Here is a 27848-nt window from a genome sequence, read left to right on the forward strand (position 1 = left end):
TGGACACCCAGGCAGCTTACGTACCCTCTCACTTCTGCGGCAACACTACTGGTGGCCCTCCATGTCTCAGGATGTCTCCCGCTACATCAGAGGTTGCTCAGTCTGTGCCATTGCCGACACTCCTAGGAGGCTTCCTGAGGGAAAACTGGTTCCACTGCCTATTCCCCATAGACCGTGGACACACCTGGGCATAGACTTCATGACAGACCTACCTTCCTCCAACGGCTTCACCTGTGTACTAGTTGTAGTGAATCGATTCTCCAAGGCTTTCAAGCTCATACCCCTCAAGGGCCGTCCCACTGCATTCGAAGCCGCTGAAGCCTTGTTCCATAATGTCTTCCGTCAGTTTGGCATCCCCAAAGACATTGTTTCCTTGACATCCTTGACCCCTCACTTCTCACTCAATTCCACACTGAACATCCGGACCGCCCTGCTCCCCGGGGTCGAGGTAGACCCCGTCGTCGTCGCCCCATCTGGTCGTCAGAAGTCGCCTGTGGAGGGGGAGGGGGGAACTGTCACGGAGTCACAGCCAGCACCATCGTCACCACAATCCTCTGAATTCTAATCACCGACACCTGCACCTCATCACCAGGAACACTCATAAGCCACTCACTCCCTGCACTCAGTGTCTGGTCTCGTCAGACTTACATGGACTGCTACCCGCTACTTACCAATGTCTTTCGTGTCTTCCTCCCATCGTCTTCTGTCTCCAGTCGTCAGCTCCACGCCGTATTCCCAAACCTGCAAAGAGACTCTCATTACCATCAGCTAAGTGACTGTTTGAAGTGCTTGTTCAACTACTCACCTGCAATCTCCATTACCTGTGTTCGTGCCTCTGTTCCAATAAACATCTGTGTAAACTTACCCATCTGCCTCCGTCTGTGTCCTGACACATCCACCCATAGCATCCATAAACAAACGTATCTGATCAGGGGCTGGTGGACATGACACAGACTGATTATACAGGGCTTTACTTGTCGATTATAAAAATGTGTAACTGTGCTTATCCCAAGTTAGAACAAAAATTCTACTAAATTAAAATGATTCTCTTGAACTGTTGCTTTGCCATGACAGTAGCTGATATGAAAGAAACTAATTGTAGTAGACAGTTTAAGCCAAAGTCCGCTACAGCGCCACTTGTGGAAACACTGAGAATACAACACTTAGCATACTTGCATTGTGCTTGTAATGAATGCTGTGCAACATCAAGCATTCGTGAGGAATAACTTCATACTAACTACATCTTTACACAGTATTTAGACCATCAGAATTTACATTTGAGTCACTGGAGGAGGAAAACGAGGGAGGAAAAGTCTTTGCTCTGGGTGTTCTGGCTGTTGTAGCAGCTCTGTGTTCTTTGATGAAACCGCCCACTCTGACATGAGCCTGAAACTCACGCTGTTTCCATCAGAATCCTGCTGAATATTATCACACTAATCCCTAATTACCAATCTCTCTCGCCGCGGGGTGTACAAGTCTCAGCCATACCTCCATACAAACACAGTGGAATAATTTAGGTGGGAGCATTTCCATACACGCTAGTGCTTCATAAGCTTCTGGGAAAGGTCAGAGGGGCACAAAGGTCAGAGGTCAAAGATGATCCTACAGCCCCCCTGTAATTAGGAAAGTGAAAGTGATTACTTCACGATCTCACAACAGTGAGATGTGGAAATATGAACTTGGAGAACAATTTTGTTTTTTCTGTCTTTTCTCATTCAAGTACTTGTGTGAAAAGTAAAATACACTTTTGCATACTTTCAAAAAGAGTACTTATAATGTAAATAATATACTTTAAAAGAATGTAATTAAGTGTAAACTAGATGTAATGTTTTCAGACACGTAACTGCATGTTAACTGCAATTAAATGAAAACGTATTATAGTTTAAATTTATATAAAATGCAGTTAGTTGAACTAAGTTAGTGATTTCTTTACCCACTGAAACATCTTTATATGTAATTTCATAATTACTTCTATTATTTTTGAAATATGGTTAAAGTATACTGCTGTATGTACCGACAAGCATTTATGGTCAACTAATATATACTTTAATGTCTTGCATGTCATGTTTTGAAATATATTTGTAATGATGAAGTTGCAATTTAGTATATTTAAAAATATATTAACTTTAAATGTAATATTAAATAACAAACTAGTTAAATTATAATAAATTATTTTACATGTGCTTTAGTATGTTAGTCAACACTTCAAAATAAGTAGGGCTGGATATCGAATTCAATACTTTTTAGGTACAGACCGAATTCCCTCGATACTATCGAGTATCGAAAAGTGTCTTGTCATTCGGTACCAAATTTCTAAACGGAGCAGGGGAGAGTGGGAGGAGAAATGCTGTTGTTGTCTCGTTGAGCAATGTAATAACGTTGCGCTACATTGTTATTTATATCTAAATATATAAAACTATGCACACGAGAGAGACCCTGAGTGCGAGAGAGAGAGTGAATAAACAGTTTCAGTTTCAGTTTATCTCCGAAAAGGACGGGTGAGGGTACCGGCTGTTTATGCGAGTAGCCGGTTTGCTACTGTCACTCTAGATACTGTGAACAGCAAAACAGAAGTGCCGCACTGCCTGCACAAACAGCGGGACACGCAATGTTTTTAGACTAGTTGTAGGCAGGTACAACACAGCAGCGTTACATCAGTGTTCATTCCTCAAGTCCTGATGGGCTCTAGTTCACCTGCACGAGCACAGGATCTGGCTCCAGAATGTGAACAATGGGCTATATGCAAAGCCACTGCAACCTTTAGCCAAAAAAGCGTAACAGCTAATGCTAACGCTCCACCTCTGGAGGTACGCAGGGAAGGAGACCAGAGGCCATTTTTTGAATGGATGTCAATGGATGAGAGGTTTCACTATGCTGATTAAACAGCTTTTGTGGGGAAATAGCTAATCATTTAATTAATCGACAGCCTGTTTGCTAATCTTCAGCATGTTTTACACTAAACAATACTTTCGTTGGGAACTATATGTAGAATTTAGCTTGATAAAAATGTATTTTTTTTAAGAGAAGGCAGACTAAGGAATGTTGCGACTGATGTCACTGCCATTAAACGATAGGCTGAGAGGTGCCGCACGTGATTAAGTTAGCCGTTAAGCTTTCTCCAACGGTAAGGGATACAGACCCTCTCATCTCCCTATAACATAAAATCTCTTCTATATGCACGGAGAGTTCTTTAGAACTTCTGCAATAATATAAGTCTAAAACTTCTGGTGAGATGTCGTTTGCTGGTGTGTTGAGCATCAGTAGTGTAATACTTAGTTTATAATCAGAATATAGTCACTTAAATAGTCAGGCATAGCATTAATTTAGTTATTCAAACGTAAGATAGCATAAAAAATAAATAAATAAAGACGTACCTCATTGTTCCTCCTCGGCTAAATTCAATTCGACCATCAGTTTTCACACTTTTATGTGAAAAAAAAAAAAAACTTCAAAAATTAAATATTTATTGTGCACTTTAGTTAGATTCATTGAATAAAATGTGTGTTTTTACAAGTGTGCTGAAATCATTGATTTTGCGCTGCACTGACTGACAGCTGCCGTGATTACAAAGGGAAAGCGCGGTGCTCGCTTTCTGTGTCATTCATTCACAAGAGAAGTTATTGTTTTTCTTAAGATTTTTTGAGTATTTCATACTTCACATTGACAAAATGTATTTTTAAACCTAGTTATTTTATAATGTTTAATATTTAGTCAAAAACTAAGTAAAAAAAAAGATTAGAGGAAATGGCTGATATATGCGCAAATAAATGCTACTTTGCCGCCACCTGCTGGCTTAACGACAACCAGGAAGTAACCGTGCATATAGCCTATGGAGTACCTCGGTGATGACGTGTTTTTATAGGCCAACCCGGAAGTTAGTGGCGCACAGGTTCCCTCGATCCAAAGCCAATGCATTTTTCCCATAGACTTTTGGAAAATCGCAAAAAATAAGCTCTGTGTTTAACAAAGGGTTATGACACTTACACGTTTTATTTATCAAGATAATCTTTACAAGTTAACACAACATTTATACATTTTGAAGCCTAAGCAAAGTTGTCAGATATAAAAAGCTAACAGTAGGCTATAAACGGACTACAGCACACCATGGTCGCGGATCAACGTCACCACCACCAAGCTTCCTCAAACTTTATTTAGAAAACAACTTTATTTAAAAACATGCTCGCTGATTATGATCTGCGCTGTGTATGAATACTTATCCACTTTTTCATGAGAAATGCTGTCCAAATGTCCTGTTTGTCATGATGATGTCTAAAGTCCCCGCCAAAGGAAGTAGTCCCTTTTAGCAATTTGTTAGCAAATTGTTAGCAAAAAATCACAAGCGGCTTATAACTGGTGTGTTTTATGTCATAGATCAAAATGTGAAAATATTTAGAGTCTTTGTTAACCACAGACCTTATTTCAGGCGATTTAACAAAAACCCATTCAAAAAAAACCATTGACTTCAGGGCGATGGAACCAGAAGTCCTAAAATGCTAACTCGCTTCTGGGTTTTGCCTACAAAAACACGTCATCCCTGAGGTACTCTATTCTGGTGGAAAAGGGGTATCAGCGTCCTCCTGATACTGCCACTGTGTGCAAGCATCAACCACACCCTCAGAGTGGACATTTATAAACGGTTGTCTCCTGAAAAAGCATATATATATATATATATATATATATATACATATGTTTATGATCCGCGGGTCAGACATTCCAATTATACCGCAGAGGCTCCGGCGTAGTTCAGAAGCAGAAGTATAAATCAGCCTTTAGATGTAAATCAGGCATTTTGTATAAAACAAACACCTTCTTCAAGAGTTTCAAACCATATGATATGTACAATACTATATCCTTCATATTAAACCCTTAAACACACACTTTAAAATCCTCTTCCCTGCAGATCTTGAGTAATGTGGTCATTAATCACCATGAGACTTTATTCTGCTGAGTGCAGTTCCTCGACTGTCTCCTCAGCACTAAATGAACAGGACTTTCTTCTTGGATATGCTTTTTTCCCCCCTCTATCTTAATACTTTCCTCTTTTTACCCACAGAGGAGGCAGATAAACGGCATGCTGTGCTCTTTTAATGGGGAGGATGGATTAAAGGTTTTGTTTTTATATGTCTGAGTGTTGCATAAATGTTGTGTGATCCTTGCTATAAGTGACCGTTGTAGATATGTTTAGATGCTATGTTGTGTTAAGTGCTCATTTTAAAGGAAACGTTCACTGAAAAAGTCATCATTTATATCATTACCCTCATGTTGTTTCAAACCTGTATGACTTTCTTTCTTCTGTGGAACATGAAAGAGGATATTCTGAAAAATGCCTTTTAATTTTTATTTTGTCTATATAATGAAAGTCAGTGAGGTCCAGTGTTGTTTTGGACACCACTGACTTTCATTGTGTGTGGAAAAACAACAACAACAACAAAAAAAATATATATTTTTTTAAAAAATATTCTTCAGAAATATCTTTTGTGTACCACAGAATGAAGAAAGTCATAGGCTACAGGTTTGTAACAACATGATGGTGAGTAAATAATGACCAAATTGTAAATGTTTGGGTGAACTATCCCTTTAACTAACCACATCTGTTACATCAGTGAGTTTATTAAATTTGTTTTGTTATGTACATTGATGAGCGTTCAACAGCTGTTCATACCATTAGTCAAACAAATCTCTCTCATATTAACATTCAGTCTATGCATTTTTATGTTGAATTTGTTTCTCTAATCACAATGTGAAAAGACTTTTTCGTCAATGATCTCTCAAGTATCAGTGCAGTATATCATGCTCGCTTCCTGTATAAGGCCTGTTCACACCAACAACGATAACTATAAAGATAACTATAATCATAACTATCCACACTAACGCATGGTAATGTTCAGTTTATTAGCACAAGCTGCAGTTTTGTCATCTGCCTCTTTAAATGCAGGTGCTCTTTAAAGTCAACTGGATTCTGATTGGCTGTCAGTGTTATTGTTCATTAACTGGAAAAAAAAATGTTTATAGTTACTGTAGTTATCATACTTGGTGTGAACATCCCTTTACTGTCTTTCTGTTTGTTCTTAAAAATGATCTGTTAAAGGGGTCACATATCCTATGCTTTTTGTGATTTTATTTTTTTCCCCTTTAAGTCTACTTAATCAGTGTAAACTAAAACTATTAAAAAGTCATTTTCAGTAATCAGCATCTATGCATTTGTCCATGAATGCAGGTGAACAGTAAAGACCTGTCCCGGCTGTCTCAGGATCAGAGCCTCCATGCGCTGCGCTGTAGACGTAACATGAGGTGGAGTCAGAGGAGGAAAGCAGGTGTGCCTGGAGCTGCTGGAGGGACGATGGTAATGACTGACTGTGTGGACAGCGGGACGCAGACAGATATCAGCTTCCAGCATATGGTGACATTAGGCAGACCCGCCCATCACAACAGACCCGCGTCACCTCCTTCCCCTCCACTGCCGCCCATGCCAGAGCCATACCTCTTCAGCCAGCTGTAAGTCTAGGGTTGAGAACACATACTGGTTGGAGCTGTACTTTTAAAATCAGTATCAACATGCATTATGCACGTAATGTAACTAATTACAGTACAGTTCAAAAGTTTGGTGTTGGTTCATTTTTTTTCATATGTTTTTGAAAGAAGTTTCTGAAATTGCGGTCATTTTAAAAAAAAAAAAAACAGCAGTCCACTAGATATTGCGCACAAACTCTTTTCGCGCTCAAACTTTGAAAGGAAGTAAGGCCTATACACGCACCTTAAGACAACTTTTATTTTCTCTCACGCACAGCACAGAGAAACAACTTTCTAATAAAGCGACCAAACTGCCTGTCAAGTGATAGACAAAACTGACAATGACTTTTTATCTTTTTTAAACTGAAATGAAAGGCAATGAGGAAAAACATTCACAGTCACGATGTACAGAACACCACACAAAGATACAAAAGAAAATAAATAAAAACATTTTGGATTAATAAACCTCAAAAAATATATAAACTCGAATTCTGACTTTATTAGACGTATTTGTGAGTTTATATCTCGCAATTCTGAGAAAAAAAAGTCAGAATTAAGTGATTAAAAAGTTGCAATTGTGAGAAAAAAAGAAAAAAAGTCAGAATTGTGAGATTAAAAGTCGCAATTACCTTTTTTTTTTTTTTTTTTATATTTAGTGGCGTCCTTTAATATATTACTGACCCCAAACTTTTGAACGGTGTAAGTTTGTTTGTATTTTCTTGTTTCCCATGTGCCTTTCTTCCCTATGTTCCAGCTTCTCATTTGTTGTCATAGTTACCCATTGTTTGACTGATTAGTTTTCTCCCTCTGTCAGGTTGTGTGTGTATGTGTGTTCCAGTATGTTTGTTATTTTTGATTTATTGTTAAAGTAGACTGCTACATCTAGATCCTGCCTCAACTCATCCTTGCTCCAATTTATAAGACCATGTAAATTATTTGTCTAAATAGTTCTAAATATAACTGCATTACAGTGTTAATTTTGGCAGCCATTTTTTATTTAGTCTTAGTCGTTATCTTCAGACGAAAATTTTTGTCAAGTTTTAGTCATTACTTTTAGTCAAACTACAGTTACCAACATTAATTTTGATAGTTATTTTATATGTCGTCTTTAGTCATAATTTTTCTCTTTAGACCAATTCATTTAAGCTTATGAAAAATTTGAATCAAGGTAACAGGCTGTGTTGACATTGCATTCTTAGCAGTAGCACTTGTGCAATCCTATAATATTAACAAAATCAAAAAATTGTCCCTTATTTTCCTTTCCTGAAGCTGGTATCATATGGTTTTATATCAGCCTACACTTTGATCGCAGCTTAACCACGCATTCAGTCGGTCTATATTGAACAGTCAGCAAACGAGCATAGTCAGCAAACGAGCAGCGCAATATAGACTGATTGAATGACACTTTAATTTAAGTAGAAAATCTCAAATGAAGATCGCTGAACTACAGCTTAACCACGTGTGCGTGGTTGCCAGATTGCAAAGATTAAGTAAAACATGTTCTTTTAACAGAAAAGCTCTGATTGGGGTTTAAATTCTGGAAATCTGTCAACCGTAAGCATGAACACTTGTAAAAACAGTCTGTAATGTTTTGTCTCCTTTACTTGTCAAAAATAAAACGTGATTTTAAAAGAGTGATTTTGGTAAAATTTTTAGTCTTTTAGCCACATTTCACAGTCTCGTCTTTTTTCGTCAACGATATTGCATGTGTTGATTTAGTCACAGTTATCGTTTAATGACATTGGTGTCATCTCTCATTGTCTAGTCTTAGTCATGGAAAAAATGAACATTTTTCGTCATAGTTTTCGTTAACGAAATTAACACTGCTGCGTTATAGACACTTCCCTGTAATTGCAGGTACAGTATTAGCAAATAGGATTCAAGCAAGTTAGTTTTACCTTTCTATTATTTCTCTTTGCCTACAGAAGTGGGCTTACCCCACTCTCCTTTACAGCAAAAACACATTGTGTTTTACCCGAAACAATGATGTATTTTTTAAGAAAACATTGCCATCAGTTTAGATTTTTGCACATATCCATAAAAAAGAGACACTGATCATCATTATGGTGTCAAAGTTTAAATGCATTTCAAAAATAGAAAAATAGACTATTTGGAAAAATAACTACAAAAATTCTAAAATTAACATTATGCATTACCTCAAATAACAATTACACTATACAAACACTAACACTGCTCTGTGACTTTATTTCTGTATGTCACTCTAGTGGTTAATTATAGATTTTGCTCTGTGTCATTTTATTTTTCTCCTTAGCTCTCCTATGGACCACGTGTATTATGACCCAACGGACTACTTTGACATTAGTCAACATGAGGTGGACAGACAAGATGACCTGGAGTATGAGGTCAACACTGTTTCTTTAAACTTCCTCTACTACAAAATAACAAGTTTATTTTAGACCGAAATACTGCTGGAGGAGCATCTTATCTCTGTTTGTTTAAGCCTCTCTCTATCTGTTTTCCTTCAGGAGGTGGAATTGTATAAATCTTGTCAGCAAGATAAACTTGGTTTAACAGTGTGTTATCGCACTGATGATGAAGAGGATCTGGGTATCTACGTGGGTGAGGTGAGAAGTGGGGAATAATGGGAATCCGCTGACCGATGAATAATGAATGAAGGCTGAGGGAGGATTGTGACCCTATGCCCTTCTGCTTCTGCATTAGATAAATCATTATTTTAAATAAAATGCCATATTAATCCAGAACACTATTCCATCTTTCAAGAATTAATGTACACACAAGTTAATCCTACTTAAGCATGACAATTACAATGAATTTACACCTTGTTTCTTAATACAGAGCCTTTCAGTTTTGCAAAAACAATGCAAAACACTGCAGTGAAATAGTGTCATATGAGGTATGCATATAGATTGGGACGTGTCCTATAAGAACTATCCATTTTTTTTTTCTACTTATTAGAAATGAGGTCTTTATAGGTGTATAAAGTGTAATAATGTCATATATTTAAAAAATGCTGCAGTAAAATGGTTTAATATAAGGTATGCATATAGTATGGGATGTCCCCTATAAGAACTAGCCATTCATTTTTTTCTACTTATTAGAAATTAGGACTTATGTTTCATATGAGGTGTGCATATAGTATGGGACATTGCATACAAGAATAACTCATGCAACTCATGTTCGGTAATGCATATTTAATACAAGTAACAATGCATTTGAGATTTATGCTGCCTTCACATGCTATTAATTTCGTTAATTTCACAAATTTCATACTTCTCACTTCTGAAGTCATGATTACGAGCTCATCGCATTCAAGTTTAGACTTGAGAGGGTGTTCATGTGCAATTTTTACCTAGGAAACTTGTATTTACGATAATTCCGTTAGCAGGTGCATGAAGAATAACTGTCATTCCAGTAAAGTAAAATACATGAAATAAATGAGATGTTCTATCTGTAATCTCATAGTAATACGTGCACACTTTTTTTTTTTTTTTTTAATCGCGGCTGGCTTGAACACAGTAACGCAAGCAGTATGTAATGTAATTACATTTGAAGCATTTAATTTTGTATTCCAGTTTAATATGCAGAGACAAAGGTTATTTCAACATTTCAGGGTAATTCAAAACATTACAGTTTGAGCATCCCAACCAGACCAACACTGATTCAGTGGCTCAGGTTTTGTGGTGGGTAGCTTGACCGGCCAATGGTAGGGGGAGTGTTTAGGAAACTTGTTTTTGTAAATTCTGTTTGTTGATGCTAAAGCTGTAGAAATTACATGTCACATTACAGCATGTTTATATTGCCGAAATTACCCATTTAAAGCAAATTTTAAAGTAATATTTCATATTAAACATGCCACAGATGCTGTTGATGATCGCATACATTCTCAACTAGTTCTAGTTGTGAAAAAGAATTGACAACTAATGCATTTACAGTAAAAATTTACAGGGATATTGTGTAGCATCAGAATAAATAAAAATGTTAAAATGCAGTGGATATATAAAAAAAATGTCTTCACACCTCATTTAAAAACGGTTGTTGTTGTTTTTTTGTGATGTAAAAAGATAAAAGATAAATCACTTTTGCAATCTATGCAATGCCAGTGAAAAACAGTGACATTTTGGGGAAATAATATAAAAATAAAAACTTAAAATAACCTGCAAAAGTGTGCAACCCCTTTTATAATTGGGTATGTTCAGAATGAAGCTCAAGCTCATGTGAAAAATTACACCCCTGTCTTCAGCTGAAGTGAACTCTGAAAATAAATCTCATCTGTTCTTGTAAGATTTTTTCTGATGTTGTTTTCTGATATATCCAGTCTCCCAAATGTGTCTCTAAAATGAGTCACCATAGCATACAGTACCTGTGGGAGAATTATATAAACCTACACTATGTAACTTTTTTGTTTGAAATGATTATTTGTGTTACACAGTAGTCAACATTTGAAGTGGATCAAAAAAGTTCAAAGTTGTCCTAAGAAGAAGGTTTTAGGACAACTTTGATGAAAGGTTTTGATCCACTTCAAATGTTGACTACTATATATTTATATGGCAGCAGAAATGGTATGCTTGTATGCAGCAACCAACCACACCACTGATTCTGTATCATCATTGCAGGTCAACCCTAATAGCATTGCTGCTAAGGATGGCCGAATCCGTGAGGGAGACAGAATACTGCAGGTAACTAAAGCCAAACAATGCTATCATCTGTCTGAAAACAGATCAGTGATACACTGTTCACAAGTGGTCTAATAATAATCAACTTCACTGAACAACACTGATATCAACCAATCAAATTTTAGAGTTAATTTTAAGGTTTGTGGCTTGAAAATCATTTTTTTTTTTTTTAGTAATGAGCTATTATTAGATGTTAAACCTACTTGGTAAAATCATGTTGTTGTATTTTCTGCATATACATAACCCTTCCAGATTCTGTAATATGTTTATCATTGTCTTTAAAAATAAGAGGGATGATAATAAGAGAAATCCTACATTTTAATTTCTTTTTTTATTTAGTTCTGCCCTGAAAAAAAACCTATTTGCCATAACACATATTTACTTTTATTCCACAAGACAAAATAATAACTGAAATTACATAAATGATCCTGTTCAAAAGATTACATTCCGGTTCTTAATAAAACTCCTTATGCATCAGCTGTTTGTAGCTTTTTGTGATTATGAGTAAGCTGCATGTAGCAGCCTCTTTAGGGCAAAATAAACAAAACAATAAAAAAAAAAAAAACAATCCTAGAAACCTTACAGATGCATCAAGGGTTATGTAAACTAATGAGCATAAAAATCATGTGATGTGAAATGTTGTTAATGTGCATTTGTGTTCAGATAAATGGGGTGGATGTCCAGAACCGAGAGGAAGCAGTGGCCATCCTGACAAGAGAGGACAGCACCAACATCTCTCTCCTACTGGCACGACCAGATATTGAGGTGAGACACCTTGAATTTATATTTGCTGTCAGATATGATCGCTTGATTCAATTAAGTTAATCGTTTTCCTACAGAACTTTTTTTTGCAGCAGGAAAAGTTCAAATGAAAAACATGTTGTCTATTTATTGTCTTTTGAATTTTCACGGCACCCAGTCTTTATCTCGCCACATTCACATTTAGAGCGCACACTCATAACTCGAGTAAATATAATTTCTTTTGCTGTGAGGCTGTAGATTTAGTAGCAGCACAGGGTGAATGTTTGGTGAATGTTGAAGTATAACTGAAGCTACTAATGGCAGCTAATTTGATATTCAGACATTACGTGAAGTGTATTATGGTCTGCTTATTCAAGCAGTAACAGACAAATGTGTTATAGTGTACAGGTGAACACACGGCTTCATTCTGTTCTCTGTTTACAAATGAAAGCAGACAGAAAAGGGCAGAGTAGGACAAAAACCCAGATGAGGAAATAAATGGAGGAGAGAATAAAAGAGAGAGAAAAAAAAAAAAAAAAAACACAAGGAGAGACAAGGACACATGGGGCTGGTTTGGCAGTCTTTTGTTCTACTCAAGGTCACACTTTAGAGAAAGAGACACACTTAGGACATCCCATAATACATAACCTCCAACAGTGAGTCACCATGTCTATTTCATTTCCTTGAACACATTTTCATTGACAGTCTGAGACATTGGCTGCGTTCAGAATGGATTAGTAGCTACTACTTACTGAACACTGTAGTATACAATATATACTGCCTAATCTTTTTTTTAATATAATTAGGAAAAGTAGGGATTATTCCATGATAAACATTTCAAACAGTAGTATGCTACATCATCATATGACAACATTACCTTGCAGGTTAAGTGAGTTACATCCATTTATCATGTTGGAAACTTATTTTGCAATTATAATTCAGTTTTGTGTAAAATATCTTAATATTGGCAGTGAGATCAAATAACTAAAAACAAAAGTAGAGTTTCACCCATCACACTGAAATTGAAGGCCAGCTTGAGTGTGTTACATCGTGGGTTACAGTATTCCATGCAGCTTTCTCAGACTACAACAGACTAAAGAGTGAGATAATCAGAATCAACAGACTAGCAAGTTGGTTAAAGACAAAAATGATGATGTCTCGATATCTTCACACTGTGTGCAAGTCTCTTCATTGATTGGACTAAAACCTTGTGCTCTGTCAACATGCTTTAACATCCAGATTTATCATCTTTAGCCCTTGTGGAAGCCATGGCAACAGTCCGTATCCCACTGGTAAATATTTAAATAAAACATAATGCAACCCCCCGAGGAATCACCCAGTTCATGAATACAAATAGACCAAATCAACATTTGAAGTCTGAGGCATGTTTATAAAGTTCATTTAGCATGATGCTATTTGACACAAAGCTGTACAAGAAAAAAAGGTAATCAAGATCTCACAAAATGCATCTTATTTGCATATAATAATCATGATATACTGAGGGTGCTGATTTTGAATCCAGACAGACAGATATTTATTTGTGTTCAATATAACATACAAGTCTATAGCTGATGGAGATGAAAAAGCTTCATGTACACCACTGGTCTGAATAAAACCCATTTGTGTCCAGTTCTTTAATTGAATTCAATATTTTTCTCTAGATATCTATCAGCTGTATTCATGGGTTTGGCACAAAGTAAAAAATCTAATTGAGATTCTTTAAAAACAGTTACTGGAAAATCATTAAACCAAGAGATGAAAACAAGAACTAATGAACAGCGATGGTCATTTGGGAAATAGTCACTGATTCTACAGTTTTAGGATTTGGGGTCAGTAGCACACAAGTGTGCGTGTGTGTTTGTGTGTTATAGAAGCTCCAGATGGTGTGTGAGCCCTTGGGCCAGTATATTCCCCAGCACAGGTGGCTCATTTGAGAAACTTCTCACGTTTAAATGTCTCCTACAACAGATGGGAAAAGACCCTACAATCAGTTACAGCGTCCAAACTTGGGATTACATGGACAAACACTGCCCTCTGCTGTTGAAACACGTTAATGTGTTTGCTGCTGTTTCACCAACCAGAATGTTTTTAAAGTAAATTTCTCTGCATACAGTGCCTACACTTTTAGAAGAAAGGGTTCTATCAGGTGCTTCATATATAGAACCTTTTAGGGGTATCATCATGTGATCATTTTATGAGTTAAATCGTACTTTATAACTAGAAAAAAAAAAAAAGAAAAGAAAAAAAAAGTGTTAAACATGAAAGCGTTCAATAATTTAAGAGATTTCTCCTTGTATATAGAACCTTTTTAGAATAAAGCATTCTTTAAAATTGAGTCAAGAATCCTATTGTTCTATACAGATACCCACTGAACCTTTTCTTCTAAGAGTGTAGCATGATTTATAAAGTATTTTGCTAATTTTTTATTATTTTTTTTCCTTCCTGTTTTCTAACTTCAACATTCCAAATCTTCATTCTTGAAAGAATGAGGCTGATGACCTGGATTTGGAATTGAGTGTGGGCCTGGATCTAGAGGACTTGGAAAATGCCTCTAACTTACCCAGCCCTCAACACCAAAGGAAAGCTAGCTCCTTGCTGAGTGACATCAGTGGGATCCGAGCTGGTCGGCCCAACTTGTGGCACACTGCACTCAATAACAGCCAGGAGCTGGACAGCGGGGTGGGTCGCACAGATGAAAGTACACGCTGTGAAGAGTCGTCTGAGCTGGCGGATGATCCCACCAGTGCATGCACGACCAATGCCACCAATACACCAGGCAGTTTGCGCAAGTTCCGTGCTGCTCAGCATGGATGGGAATTCCATTACAGCAACGACTCACTGCTAGGGCCAGATGGGGTGGGAGTGGCAGATCACGGGGTTCCTGAAACACTGGGCTCAGTGACGAGCAGAGTGCTGATGCCAGGATTAACTGAAGAGGAATATGAACGTTACAGAGAGCTACTGGAGATCCGGTGCCTTTACGAGAAGAATGGAAATGCACTTCTTCTTTTGGACGGGAGGAACCATGGCGCAGGAGGATGCGATTTTGCAGGAGGAGGTGTTCCTGTAGACATGAATTGTAACGAGAGCCTGATGCAGCACGAGATTGCCCTTCTAGATGAGGAAATACGCCACCTGGAGTTTAAGTGGCGCAATGTTTTGCGGGCTCAAAAGATGCAGCAGTTGCGCCAACGCTGCCTAAAGGTCTGGCCAGCTGATGAAGAGGATGATGAAGAAAAAGGAGCAAAGGCAAGGTGTGGAGGTGCAGAGGCGATCCACCATGAACTGTCAGATATCAACGAGATCCCGGAAAGGGAACGCTCTGACAAGGAGAGCACAAGCGCCTATAATACTGGTGGGGAAAGTTGCAGAAGCACACCTCTGGCAAGTGAACGATACCCTTCACTCTCTGCGGCTGGAGATTCCAGTGCCTCTGCAACCATGCGACCTCGGACGCCACGTCACAGAACAAGCACAAGTAGGGATAAGAATCTAAATGTACCTTCTTCATCAGATGCCAAGAAAAAGAGTGAAGAACCTGGGGACAACAGAAACTCTAATCCAGCAACAAGGCTTCGGTCATTATCTAGTAATGGTGGCAGGAGTAGGAAGGGCTTGGATGGAGCACGAAGGGGGTCCCATGCAAATGGGACTCTCACTACCGGGATAGTGAAAGGGGGAAGAAGTGCAGAAAACAGTCCGTACCTGTCCCGACGCCGCTGCAGTACCACGCTGCCTCAACGCTACCAGAGTTGCATGCAGTTGAGGGACATGTCTACCATTGACAGTCCAGAAGTTAGAGACACCACTGAACAGGTTCCTACTCACTCCAGCACCACACCTTGTGCAAACAGAGAATCCACAGCTGCTCCTGCAACTTCTTTGATTATACCACCTACATTGCCTCCATCTTCACCTCGAATGGAGTGGAAGGTAAAGATCCGCAGCGACGGCTCACGTTATGTGGCTAAACGTCCGGTAAGAGACCGTTTGCTAAAGGCTCGCGCCATGAAAATTCGGGAGGAGCGCAGTGGGATGACCACGGACGATGATGCGGTTAGTGAAATGAAGATGGGACGCTATTGGAGCAAGGAGGAACGCAAACAGCAACTTTTGAGAGCTCGTGAGCAACGGCGACGCCGTGAGTTTATGATGCAGAGCCGACTGGACTTCTTGCGGGAGAAAGAGAAGGAGCAAGACTCTGGACCCCAGGGACAGGCTTCCATACTTGAGCTTAGCCAGAAAAAAAGTATGAAGAAACGCAGCAGACGCATCTTGGACAACTGGATCACCATTCAGGAGCTCCTGGCTCATGGGACCCGTTCAGTAGATGGGAAGAAAGTGTACAACCCGTTGCTCTCCGTGACCACGGTTTGATAATTGGAGTGAAATGAGACCTTTTAACAAGGAGGATTTTTGGATTACAAAGTTTACCAGTGATTTGCGGCTGTCTGATAAAGACGCCTAGCAGTTTAATTGAGAAATGATGATGATGGATATAAATGTACAAAGAAAAGTACAAGACAGAAAGGCATAATGTGAAATGAATGTACATTTTTCATAATTAACATGAACTCTGGGACCAGCGCTCTGTTCCTATAAACTGTTTTGATGCTTGAAATTTCAGAGTTACACTCGGACTGTTACAATGCAGAGACGGTCTTGAGCATTTCCAAACCATATTAAAACATTAATTTCTTTCATAAACACTTTTCAATCTAAGCACATTTAATGATGAGAAAAACAGAGCAACCAAAATTCATTCAAATTCAATTCGGAGGCCTGTTGCATAATCTACTTAGACTAGTATTACAAGTTAGTAATGTCAGTTTTTCTTTAAGACTTAACTATTTTATAAATCAGTTTTTTTTTTTTTTTTTTTTTTTTGGAGAACAAAAGACTGCTAATCCCTTGGCTAACTGATAGCTGGTTAGAAAAGATTTTAAGACAGTCTTATGTTTATGAAACTGGCCCCAGATCTCATAAAATTACCAAATTAATCTGGTGATTGGTTATGAATTTGCAGCTGTTGTTTAGGCGTAATATGCGTGGTTTTCTTCACTGGTAAAATTAAGAAAATAGTAAAAGCACAATAAACAACAATTAAAGAATGAGCCATTGTTGACAATGACAAGTTGACAATTTTAGAAGCACATGAATCATGTAACAAAAAACAAAACAAAAAGACAACAAAAGTTTCAGCACACAAATATTTGGCACAACAAATGATAATGTCAAACACTAACACTTACCCAAAGAAAAAAAAAAAATCTGCTTGTATATTTTTGTGGTACATTTGTCAACCCTCAAGGAAACAAATCTGACATTATCATCACTTTTAAAGCAATTTTGTTATCAGCTTACAAAATCACATTTGGAACAGTTTTTCTGATATTGTAAAATTTTTGCATGTTGTTGTCCAGGAAATATTTAAATGATGTTGTGTGAAACTGTCGAGTGAAATTGTTGCTGTCTTCTGTAATACAGGACATTAATATACTGTGTCCAAATGTTCATTTAACACCTTGCAGGTTTAAAATGGGGGAATTTCTGCTCCTAAATGTTTTTGAATAAAACTTTTGCAACTTGAAGATCTTTGATTTTCACCTGTTGTTTGCAAAAAAACAAAAAACAAAATTGACAGAAACAAATCACTTAAAATGCAATCAAAACACTTCACTACACAATGCCTTTAGTAAATTCATGTTTGTGCTAAATAAAATGAGCTGAAGATGCCTTAAAAAAAAAAAAACATCTCAAATACAAAGACATTTATGTGCAAGAACCTTCATTTGGTATTTAAAGTTTTGGATAAAAAAAAAAAATGACATGACACTGGATATCATCTCTTCATTTATTGGATGTACAATTATGAAAAATAATAATCATTAAAAAAAGACTGGAAGCCCAAGATTATTTACAATCGTTCTCTTTGATTCTGTGGCAAGGTCTCTCAGAGATACCATTGTCAGTCTCATGCTCACTTACACCATGATATGTTGAGCTTTAAAAAGACGTTCCTCTCTAGATATGACAAACATGACCAAAAAGTAAACAGAAAAAAAAAAAATTACATACAGTACATACATATACATATATATATATATATATATATAGAGAGAGAGAGAGATATCTATAAAAGCATAATCATTCAAGTATCAAAAGACAGACCACCCAGGATTACTTTACAATCCAATATTGTTTATATTTTAATCATTTAGCCATGAATATGATCAGAACTGTCACCGTTGTATTCGCTAATGTGATTAGTTGTGCAAACACTGCGGCTGTTACAGATGCTAGCATTAGCATCTGCTTGTATTTAGCACTGTACCCATTTTTAACGTACCATGTTAAAAATGAAGGAAAAAAAAAAAGTACCAGACTTAAAATCCTTGTAAACTAGGGCTAAATGCATATAGGAATATTTCCCATCTAAACCTCATATTTATGCATTATTATCTACACAAAATAAAAGCACGGGTATGTCCATGACGGAAGAATATGCAAATTTAGATTTCTAAACGTTTTCATCGGTTTCATTATTATTTTTTCGACATACCCTGCTTTCTGCAACTTAATCATTAAAAGGAAGGAGACAAATAGTTCCATTAAGAAACTCTACACATAAAAACAACTCACTGTTGCTTGTAGTGTCACATTAACGCCATAATTTTGTATTAGAAATCACAGTATACATGTAAAAGTCACTACAAGTACCAAGATCTGGACTGTACCATTCTCATGCCATCATAAAGTTATTAACTAATCATAATAGTGTACCATAAGAAGTCACAACACAGAGTATCTCCCATTAATCTGGCATTGAGTTTCTGTCTGTGACCTTCATATGCCAAAATTTTCCTATTGAAACTCGTACCGTAGTTCGCAATCCTTATGTTAGAATTGTCTTGCCCACATTGTTTATTTTGACAGACATTTGTATTAAAGCCTGTCGGTCACCCGACTTGAAATACTGACAGTAAGAATCAAACATCTCAACTCAACGGATGTATTGATCTGAATTAGACATCAAAGACAAGACTGAACTCTCTAATCAGTGTTTTGCTGAACTGGAATCAGTGTTTCTAACTTACTGGTTTTATTTTTTAAGTTGTCAGACAAAATAAAAGCATCTACACTTTGTGAGATGAAAGACTATCAGTTTAGACGACAAAATCACAGACAAAACAGGAGTGTGTAGACTGTCGCTTCACAATAAAAAATAAAACAAAACTCAACAGAAATCAAAGCAAAGACAACGTCAACACTGGCTCTTGTTATCGGGCAAGAATACAGTGACTGCTGCGTGTTTCCAGTGTTTGAAAGTCTTTGAACACGTCTGAAATCTGAGAAAAGCAAGATGTTTTTCAGAGGGAGAGGTTTTGTTAAGCGTGGGAGTGTTAAAATAGTGTACGAGCGGAGCAGCGGACGGGACATTTTTTTGTCTGTCTTTGGCTCGTGTGTTTAAGGTGAAAACCTGGTGCTGGATGGGAGGAGTTCACTGCAGGTGTGAGTAGTCTTCCCACACTTACATATAACTATATAAACACACGCGCACACACACAAAATACAAGTGATGTTTCATCCACAGTCATGCTGCCATTGGCATCCCAACTTTCCTTTCTGTTTGGCATCCGACACAGTGGTCAGCTACAGGGAGACATACACACACAGGGATTAAAACAAATCAAACAAATAAAATGTGGGATCTAGTTAACATGCTAATACCATTTACAACGAATATGAGCGAAAGCAGAGAAGAGAAATGAAGGTGGAGAAAAGGAAGATGCTGTAGTGACGATCACTTTCCCCCACAAAATCTTCTCCCCACTGGGCCCTTGCTGATAAAAACTTGTCTTGATATTTTAGACTGCCTGACTAGAAATAATACATTACCATGTAGGATGCAAGTCTCAGCCAACTGAATATTCTACAATATTCTTGCTGAATATCCCATTTCACTCAGAAATACATCAGATTAAAATGGGATACAAATGACATTTCACAGTGTTATCGTGATATAACTACTTAAATTATATATACAGTTCTTTTTGTGTTTTCAGTTAGCTTATAGTTAACATGCTAGACCCTTAAGACTGAAATAGACCACGACTTTTGCACAGATTTTTGCTATGATTTAAAGACTGCAGGATTTGAGACTAGTTGCTGATAGTCAGAGCCAGTCTGCAGACTTTGGCCAGTCAGAGTTGACAGATTTCATAGAAAATCATGCAGTTAAAGGTGCAATATGTAGAATTTTCTGTCCGCTAGAGGCCTATTCAAAACAAAGGCGTAGCTTGATGACGCCAAGTTTGAGCGCGGAATCTTGGGACATGTGGTGTTCACCTCACAGCTGGTGAAAAAAAGAATCGGGATAGGACTCGGGAAGAAATCATGTTCATGGATGCGATTAATAACATCACTGTAGTATGAAGCAGAGCAGGACCGAGTGTTGTGGGAGCTGAACGAGGCCGCTGGAGCGATTGCGCAACACACGCCACGAGCAGCGGAACTTTTATTATGGCACAGTCGTCGGCGCCGCTTCCGCTTTTCCGGTCATGAGTGTGAGGTAACACAGCTCTGTTTATCATATTAGATACATTTGAGTGTGTTGAAAATAATGTGATGACGTTACTCTTTGCGTTCGCTCAGTGGCTGCTGTGAGATACTTGTTGCAGACTGCAGTAAGCTAGATTGATTTTATAATATAATATTAAATGCTGGATGGCTTGTGTTGATAAATGGCATTCAATTAATTTTAAAACGTATTGTATGATGGAGAAAATGCTGTATTACTGTTACTAAAAATAAAGCTGCATGTGATTATGCCATGTTAGCTACTTCACAAAATAATGTTTTTCTCTGAGGCATGGTAAAGCAAATTAAATTTAAGCAATAAGACTAAACGTGTTGAGCTATATAACAATAATTAGTTTTCTGTCTATAAATATATCCCAACAGTTATTCCCTTGTCTATTAAAACATGTATATTAAAGCGTCTTTGGTGTTTCCATGGTTTCTACAAAATAAAACCAGAAATCGAGTGTAACGCGGGTATGACGCAATTGACAGGCGACTCCTCACATGTCCCGGAGCCTTTGTTAAAATTGCAATTTTCTCACGATTTACAAATAGTTGGAAACATTTGGGATATTGTAAGTACTCAAGTGAGCAAAATATATAACACTTACGTAGTGGTTTTTGGATATTTTACTGCAAAATTCTTACATATTGCACCTTTAATAGCTATGTTTCCATCCAAAGTTTCAAATTTAACTTGTGTGCAAAATTGGAATAAATCGCATTAAACATTTGCAAATAAAGCAACGTTTCCATGCAGTGAGCCGAAGAGAACAAAATCGTCATCCTAATTATTTGTTAACATGTATTCATTATTTCAATGAGCTCATTGTTTCTGCCTTAAAATTAATACATTGTTTAAATTAATAGATTGTTAGCTAACTGCGTGATTTGTATATGCACATTTCTGAAATTACATAACTTGCACAGTCACCTCCGATAACAGATCACTCCAGATTGTAATGTTGACATGCATTTTCTGTAAAGCTGTTTTGAAATCATATGTATTGTGAAAAGACCTATACAAATAAATGTGAATTGAACTTCCTGATAAACTGGCGCTAAATATCACTAAGAAAAATGGAAGTTTCTGCAGTAGGAGAAGCCACTGTATATTGCATTCGTATATAATAAGTTACTTGCGCCTCAGAGCATGCAGATGAAATGCAATAAAATTATCTTTCTTTTGGAGGATGCCTGCTGTTTGTGAACGCAGTCGTGTAATACAGTTCTGGGAGGGAATTATTCTGAACAACTTTGATGACAAACTTTGCTCAGGCATTTCAGAACAACCAAAACAGCATTTCAGATTCATTGAGATCAGTCCACTGGTTGGTCCAGTTATGCCGTTCCATCGCAAAGTCACATGTCTTTTTTGATGCACATCGAGGAATTTATTCTGTAAATGTTTCCATCCATAGTTTATTCGCATGTTTTCTTATCAGATAAAAAGTTTATCCAACTCAAACAAGCGCATAAAATTTTTTATGCGGATTTTTTAGAATTTATGTGCATTGCCATTTTCATCCAGCGTTTTTTTTTAATGCAATATCCCAAAATTCCCAACATAACTTATGACAAACTCAGATTTTTTAGCTTCAAAATTTGATTCGATCTAGTCGCCGGAGATCAAATATGTATATTTTGAGCTGATTTTAGAACACATATTGTTTTCATTTGTCACACATCTTCTGGCAACGAGGCGCATATTTCTGTGTGAGTTTGTTGTGTTCGGAACTTGCAAGTCCTCAGTCGTTTAGTGTATGATGATAAGTTTCTGTAACCTGTAACCAGTTACAAAGTCAGCAAGCGTATGATGCCTAGTGTTTTAAAATCTGTTCCAATTTTAAAAGTTGTGTAGTGTATTCCAGCCTTTACTTCATGCAATCATATCAAACCATCATAACTTTGCGCTTTCAGTATTAGATAAAGTAATGCTATGTTTTCTCTTCGAATTCTGTATTTAATTTTCAGAGGGTGTACTTTTTCTACACACCTCTGACTCTGAACAGACAAAATATTTCCTGCTAGTTTCATGCGTCTCTGTGCCCACTTTCTCAGATGATTACTGTACATAATTTCAACTGAAATTAATATTTCTTGTCTATTTATTTATTTATGCTCTGCTTCACCCACATCAGGCTTTATTTTGCGATAAAGACTAGCATACTGGACTATAATCTCAATCAGCTCCCTAGGTCATGAATCAGTATATCATGTACATGAATTGGGCACTGGTAAGGACAGTGAGGACCCTGACTCACTACACATTGGGACACTGATGGTGACATGACAACATCCTTGTACAACATCATTATGTGTGGTGAGTTGGCACACTCCCAAACCTCCATTAAGCGAACACAGTAAGCATTGATGCTCACTGGTTTTCACAATGCATTGTTGGACTTTTTAGGGAGCGAACGTTTCAGTGCACTTGAAGGATTTTGCAATTGAAACAGCCCTTATAATGTCCGACTCCATGATCAGTGCCCTGACCACTGAACTAGGGAGTTGATTGAGACGCACCCATGACTAATTATGTGATCAGCTACAAAAGGATGAAGCCACATTGATTATTAGGCATTACAAACGGCGAGCCCTTGGGGTCTAAAGGGATAGGATTTTGAGGAGAAAAATGAATATTGCACAACAACAGAAGAAGCAGACTGACGTAAAGGAAAAACTTTCAGGATGAAGAGAGAGCAGCAGGCAATATAAGGAGATGTTAGACCAGAGGAGATGCTGATCATAGATCAATAAACATAACTTTATCCATATTTACCCTTTGATACTGAACTAATTCTGTCATCTCTGTATAACTGTCCTTACTGTAAAAGGATGCAACAAATAAAACTGGCTGCCAGTGTGTCATCATCATATGAAAGCCAATTTCAGCCAGACAAAGAAAATAATGCTTGGGTAAATCATAATTATGACATAAAAAGTCAAAGTTATGAAATACTAAGGTCATAATTCTAAGATAATTAAGAGGTTAAAAAGTAAATTATGCGATGAAAGGCCGTGAGACAAAAATGAATCATTTTGACAAAAAGTCAGTTTCAACTTTTTGCGTCATAATTATCACTTTTTATCTCATTTATGATTTAGTATGTCAAAATAATTATGAGAAGTCGAAGTTGTCAATTTAAACTTATGTCATATTAATGATTTAGTATGTCAATTTCGACTTAGTCATAATTATGGCATACTACCTCATAAATATGATATAAAAGCTAAAATTATGAGACAAAAATGAATAATTATGAGATATGTCAATTATGATTTATGGGCTTCCATATCATCATAATATATGCAGTGACATTTAGTTTTTTCCCCTGATAAATGGTAGGTATTTGTAAATGCACCCATATTTTACATGATCGCATGAGAATTTTTAAGGCTTGTGAAGAATATATGAACATAATTCCACCTTTGAATCCCTAAGACAAGAAAACAAAAGACAAAACAGCATTTCTAAACCACAATGGCATTTGATCTGGTACAAACCCGCGCTTACTACAACACTGGTTTTAGTCTGCTTGTGCATGTGCCACCTGATAAAGTCTATAATAAGCAGTCGATGTTACATTTTACTTTGATTCCTTGACATCAGACACATTTTTAGCAAGCGATCTGCTCAGACACCTCTTTGTGATTTGGTTCAGACATTTAGGCCCAGCCTGGTCTGCTAACTCAGACTTAAGACAACACATCATATCACAGTGCTAAACGCAAATCCATATACTGGCAGCAAAATTACATTTACAGTGAGGTACTTCAATCCCAATTCAATTATCTTCTAATGTACTGAAAGAAGCTTCTGCCAGCTGTCTAAAGTCCCATCTGTATGTTAGGATGGACAGAATGTATAGCATCTATTAGATGTGCATAGTAACATAACAGGAATAATAATAATCCATCTAGTCCTTGCAGTTCATACTAACATTTTTAGATGCCAGTAAGTAAGCTAAACAAAACCCAAACAACTGCAAACAATGCTTAACATCTGATAATTTACTCACACTTTCCATGAAAACCGGGTACAAAATGGGGCCTAAAACTCAAAGTGAAGTCATTTTTTTCTTTGTAGCAAAAGGAAAGGAGGTGCTTAACCTTCATAAAACTTTGTCCAACTAAATATTATAGAGTTTTTGTAAGATATTTATACTAATATTAATACTTTTATATGAATTTCTAAATGTTTGAATGCAGTTCAAAAAAAAAAACTGATTGTGATTTGTGTGCTTTTTTTTAAAAGAAAAAACATTAAATAAATTAGATTTATTAAAAATAAAAACGACAAAACAGCAAAAATAAAAAAATATAGAATAAAAAAAAAAACAAATAAATAAAGATTCCACTTAATTAAGCCTAACTCAGTAGGTGCTGGCTAGTAACTTTGGTAACAGGGTTGAACAGTTGAAGTTGACAAATACAGTCAATAATTTGCTTAAAAAATAGAAAATAAAATCAGATGATTTTCTCTTTCCCCATAATGCTGTAGAAAAGGTCCAAATGATGTAACAATTTTATGATTTTTTTTTTTTTTTTTAAATATAGAGTAAACTCAAATTGTGGGACACAGCTAAATGTGTTTTTGATAATTAACATAATTATGTAATTAAGTAAATTTTATTTTAATAATAATAATAATAATAATAATAATTATTATTATTATTAGTAATAATCATTAATAATTATTACTATTTTAACTATTGGATGCTGCCAAAAAGGTCAAGACCTCTCTTTCCATGCTGTTATTTTTATGTTAGATAACGGTTCATCTAACATGTTTATTAGTTCTACTTCTAAATAATATGTAATTTGTGCCTTTAATGCTAAAAATACAGGACACCGTATGTACCATATTCATGGAAAGTGCCTTTAACGTAATCCTTGGCGGCGTTTTTTTTTATTTGATGCTACATGTTTAGTGAAGTCCAGGCATTTTAGCTCAAACTGAAGAGGAAGAAGAGGAAGTCTTCATCAGTGTCTTATTGCGGTCGACGCCTGGAGAGACGAGCACCACAGAAGGAAGGAAAAGAAAGAAAAAACTAGTTAAGAGAAAAAAAACTGTCAGTGTGAATGATGGAGGGAGAGTCCTTTGAGCAGAATGGAGTAGGAAATGTTAGTTTCTTCACGTTTGAAACAGGAAGGTTAAATGACAGTATTGATGAGATGTTCTGGTCCTCAGCACTTATACTTTGGTTTCAGGCCAGTTATGATACGACTACAGGCTCCTAAACTGGGCGGCATTACCTGTACGAACTTAAAGGGCTACATCAGGACAGAGAATCGTGAGAATAGTGGGAAATGTGTTTGAGTAAGATTGGAGGTTTGTTTCAGCCGAGTAAGGCCTCAGGAAAAGGGTTGTTGGACAGCCAGAGCAGAACTAGGCTTCAGGACTGTGCGAGACAGACGGAGAAGAAAAGGGTGAATGGATAGGTGGCTTCCGTGTGGAGGAGTTCGGTCATGTCGGCAAGGGGAGGTCAGAGTCTATCTAGAGAGTGAAGGCACAGAGCAAAAGGAAAAGGTGTGAGGGGGCGGGACGTGGAGGAGAGGAACGTCCAATCAGAATATGGTGGTCTCGTACTTGGTGCTGACGGTGCGCTTGGGATCTTTGGAGTCCATGATCCAGGTCGCACTGCTCTGACTGTGAGCGTCCACATCCAGCACTTCCACCTGAAAGAGCAGGGCGGAAGACATGTAAAGAGCTTTGAAGAGCTGTCAGTACCACTTCAGGCTATCACATAGCTTTATGAAACACTAGCTTCTCTCACTAGAGATACAACAAACAATTCAGCAATGTTTTTGATCTGCCTGCATTGACACCATTGTATGCGAACTGAACTGAGCTGGACAATGACATCACTATTTTCTCCAGTGCTAATAACTATTGACTTTTACAACAGAATGAATCAATACTGAATTTACTTAAGCTGGAAATCGACACCATTTTCTTTAAGAGCTGCCGTGCAGCCAAAATTATATACCAGTTATCACTGTAAAGCTGCTTTGACACAACCTGCATTGTAAAAAGCGCTATATAAATAAAGGTAAATAAAGGTAAGATACATTTATAAGAGATTTTCGTCCGGTTTCCTTCACAGGAATACTACTGCTTCTAAATGAGACCTAAAGCTTTTAAAGGAATATTCTTGGTTAAAACATCATTTGAATTAGTCAAAATCTACAAGTGTATGTAACCTAGAATATTACTTTAAAAATGATTAAACATAGAAAATCTTTAGTGACTAAGGAACCCCATGTTACATCTAAATACACTACAGTTGAAAGATTGGGGATTGGTAAGATTTTTAAATGTTTTTGAAAGATGTCTCTTTTGCTCACCAAGGCTGTATTTTTTCGATCAGAAATACAGTAAAAACTGTGATATTGTGAAATATTATTTTTTAACATTTTAAAACAACTATTTCTATATGAATATATTGTAAAATGTAATTTATTCCTGTGATCAAGGCTGAAATTTCAGCATCATTACTCCAGTCTTCAGTGTCACATGATCCTTCAGAAATCACTCTAATATAATGATTTGATGCTCAAGAAACATTTCGGAGTATTATAAATGTTAAAAGAAAAGGTAACACTTTGGTATGGGGAACACATATTCACTATTAACTACAACTTTTTTTTTAATTTACTGCTTATTAATAGTTAGTAAGTTAGTTGTTGTAGCGTTTAAGTTTAGGTATTGGTAGATATAATATGGTCATGCAGAATAAGGCATTAATGTGCGCTTTTTAAGTACTAATAAACAGCCAATATGCAAACTAATAAACAGCTAGTTAAAAGTGAGAATTGTTCCCCAAACTAAAGTGTTAAAAAAAAAGCTGTGATGCTTCATATTTTTGTGGAAATCATAATACATCTTTTTTCAGGATTATTTGATGAATAGAAAGTTAAAGGAACAGTATTTATTTGAAATAAAAGTCTTTTGTTTCAAAACAAGAGACACATAATAGAGACATAATAAGTTGTAATCTATGGTGTGGTTTATTAAAAAAAGAAGAAAGAAGAAAAAGCCGTAAGATGTAGCGCTCACAGCCTCAGTTGAATGTGTGCTTCCTCAGAGCACCAGCAGGGGGCTCCACAGCACTATAAGTATTCGTCATCATAGCACTGGTAAAAAAGATCGGTTACACTACAGCAAAAGTGGACCAGATATGGATCTGCCAGAAAAGTCATAGAAAGAGTGGAACCATGGAAATTGGAGCTATTGAAGTGACAAGGTGAATAAAGGACGAGCCGGATGAAGGTAAGATGGAAACTGAGCAATGGAAAGTGTAAAGAATGAGATCAAGAATACAGCAAGGTGAAGCTGAATTGAGAGGATGAAAC

General features: G+C 36.8%; 2 protein-coding genes across 5 annotated transcripts in view; one reads left to right on the plus strand and one right to left on the minus strand.

Moving 5' to 3' along the window:
- LOC127504438 (PDZ domain-containing protein 4) overlaps positions 1-18026 on the plus strand; it is a 49926-nt gene extending 31900 nt beyond the window's left edge. The window contains exons 2-8 of one of the 3 annotated variants that reach the window (XM_051878989.1): positions 5054-5107; positions 6218-6495; positions 8783-8873; positions 8997-9095; positions 11106-11168; positions 11829-11930; positions 14391-18026. In XM_051878989.1, the coding sequence (XP_051734949.1) occupies positions 5054-5107; positions 6218-6495; positions 8783-8873; positions 8997-9095; positions 11106-11168; positions 11829-11930; positions 14391-16283 (2580 nt within the window). In that variant the 3' untranslated portion in view covers positions 16284-18026. Of the gene's footprint in view, positions 1-5053; positions 5108-6215; positions 6496-8782; positions 8874-8996; positions 9096-11105; positions 11169-11828; positions 11931-14390 lie in introns of all 3 variants that reach the window. The other 2 variants (XM_051878990.1, XM_051878991.1) reach the window with 2 other exon arrangements.
- A 1539-nt stretch (positions 18027-19565) lies between these two features.
- The window catches only part of LOC127504440 (ankyrin repeat and SAM domain-containing protein 1A), a 51750-nt gene continuing 43467 nt past the window's right edge, over positions 19566-27848 (minus strand). For both annotated transcript variants that reach the window (XM_051878994.1, XM_051878995.1), the window contains one exon: positions 19566-26171. In XM_051878994.1, the coding sequence (XP_051734954.1) occupies positions 26061-26171 (111 nt within the window). In that variant the 3' untranslated portion in view covers positions 19566-26060. The remainder of the gene's footprint in view (positions 26172-27848) is intronic.

This window comes from Ctenopharyngodon idella, chromosome 22 (genome assembly GCF_019924925.1).
Source record: "Ctenopharyngodon idella isolate HZGC_01 chromosome 22, HZGC01, whole genome shotgun sequence".
NCBI classification, from domain to species: domain Eukaryota; kingdom Metazoa; phylum Chordata; class Actinopteri; order Cypriniformes; family Xenocyprididae; genus Ctenopharyngodon; species Ctenopharyngodon idella.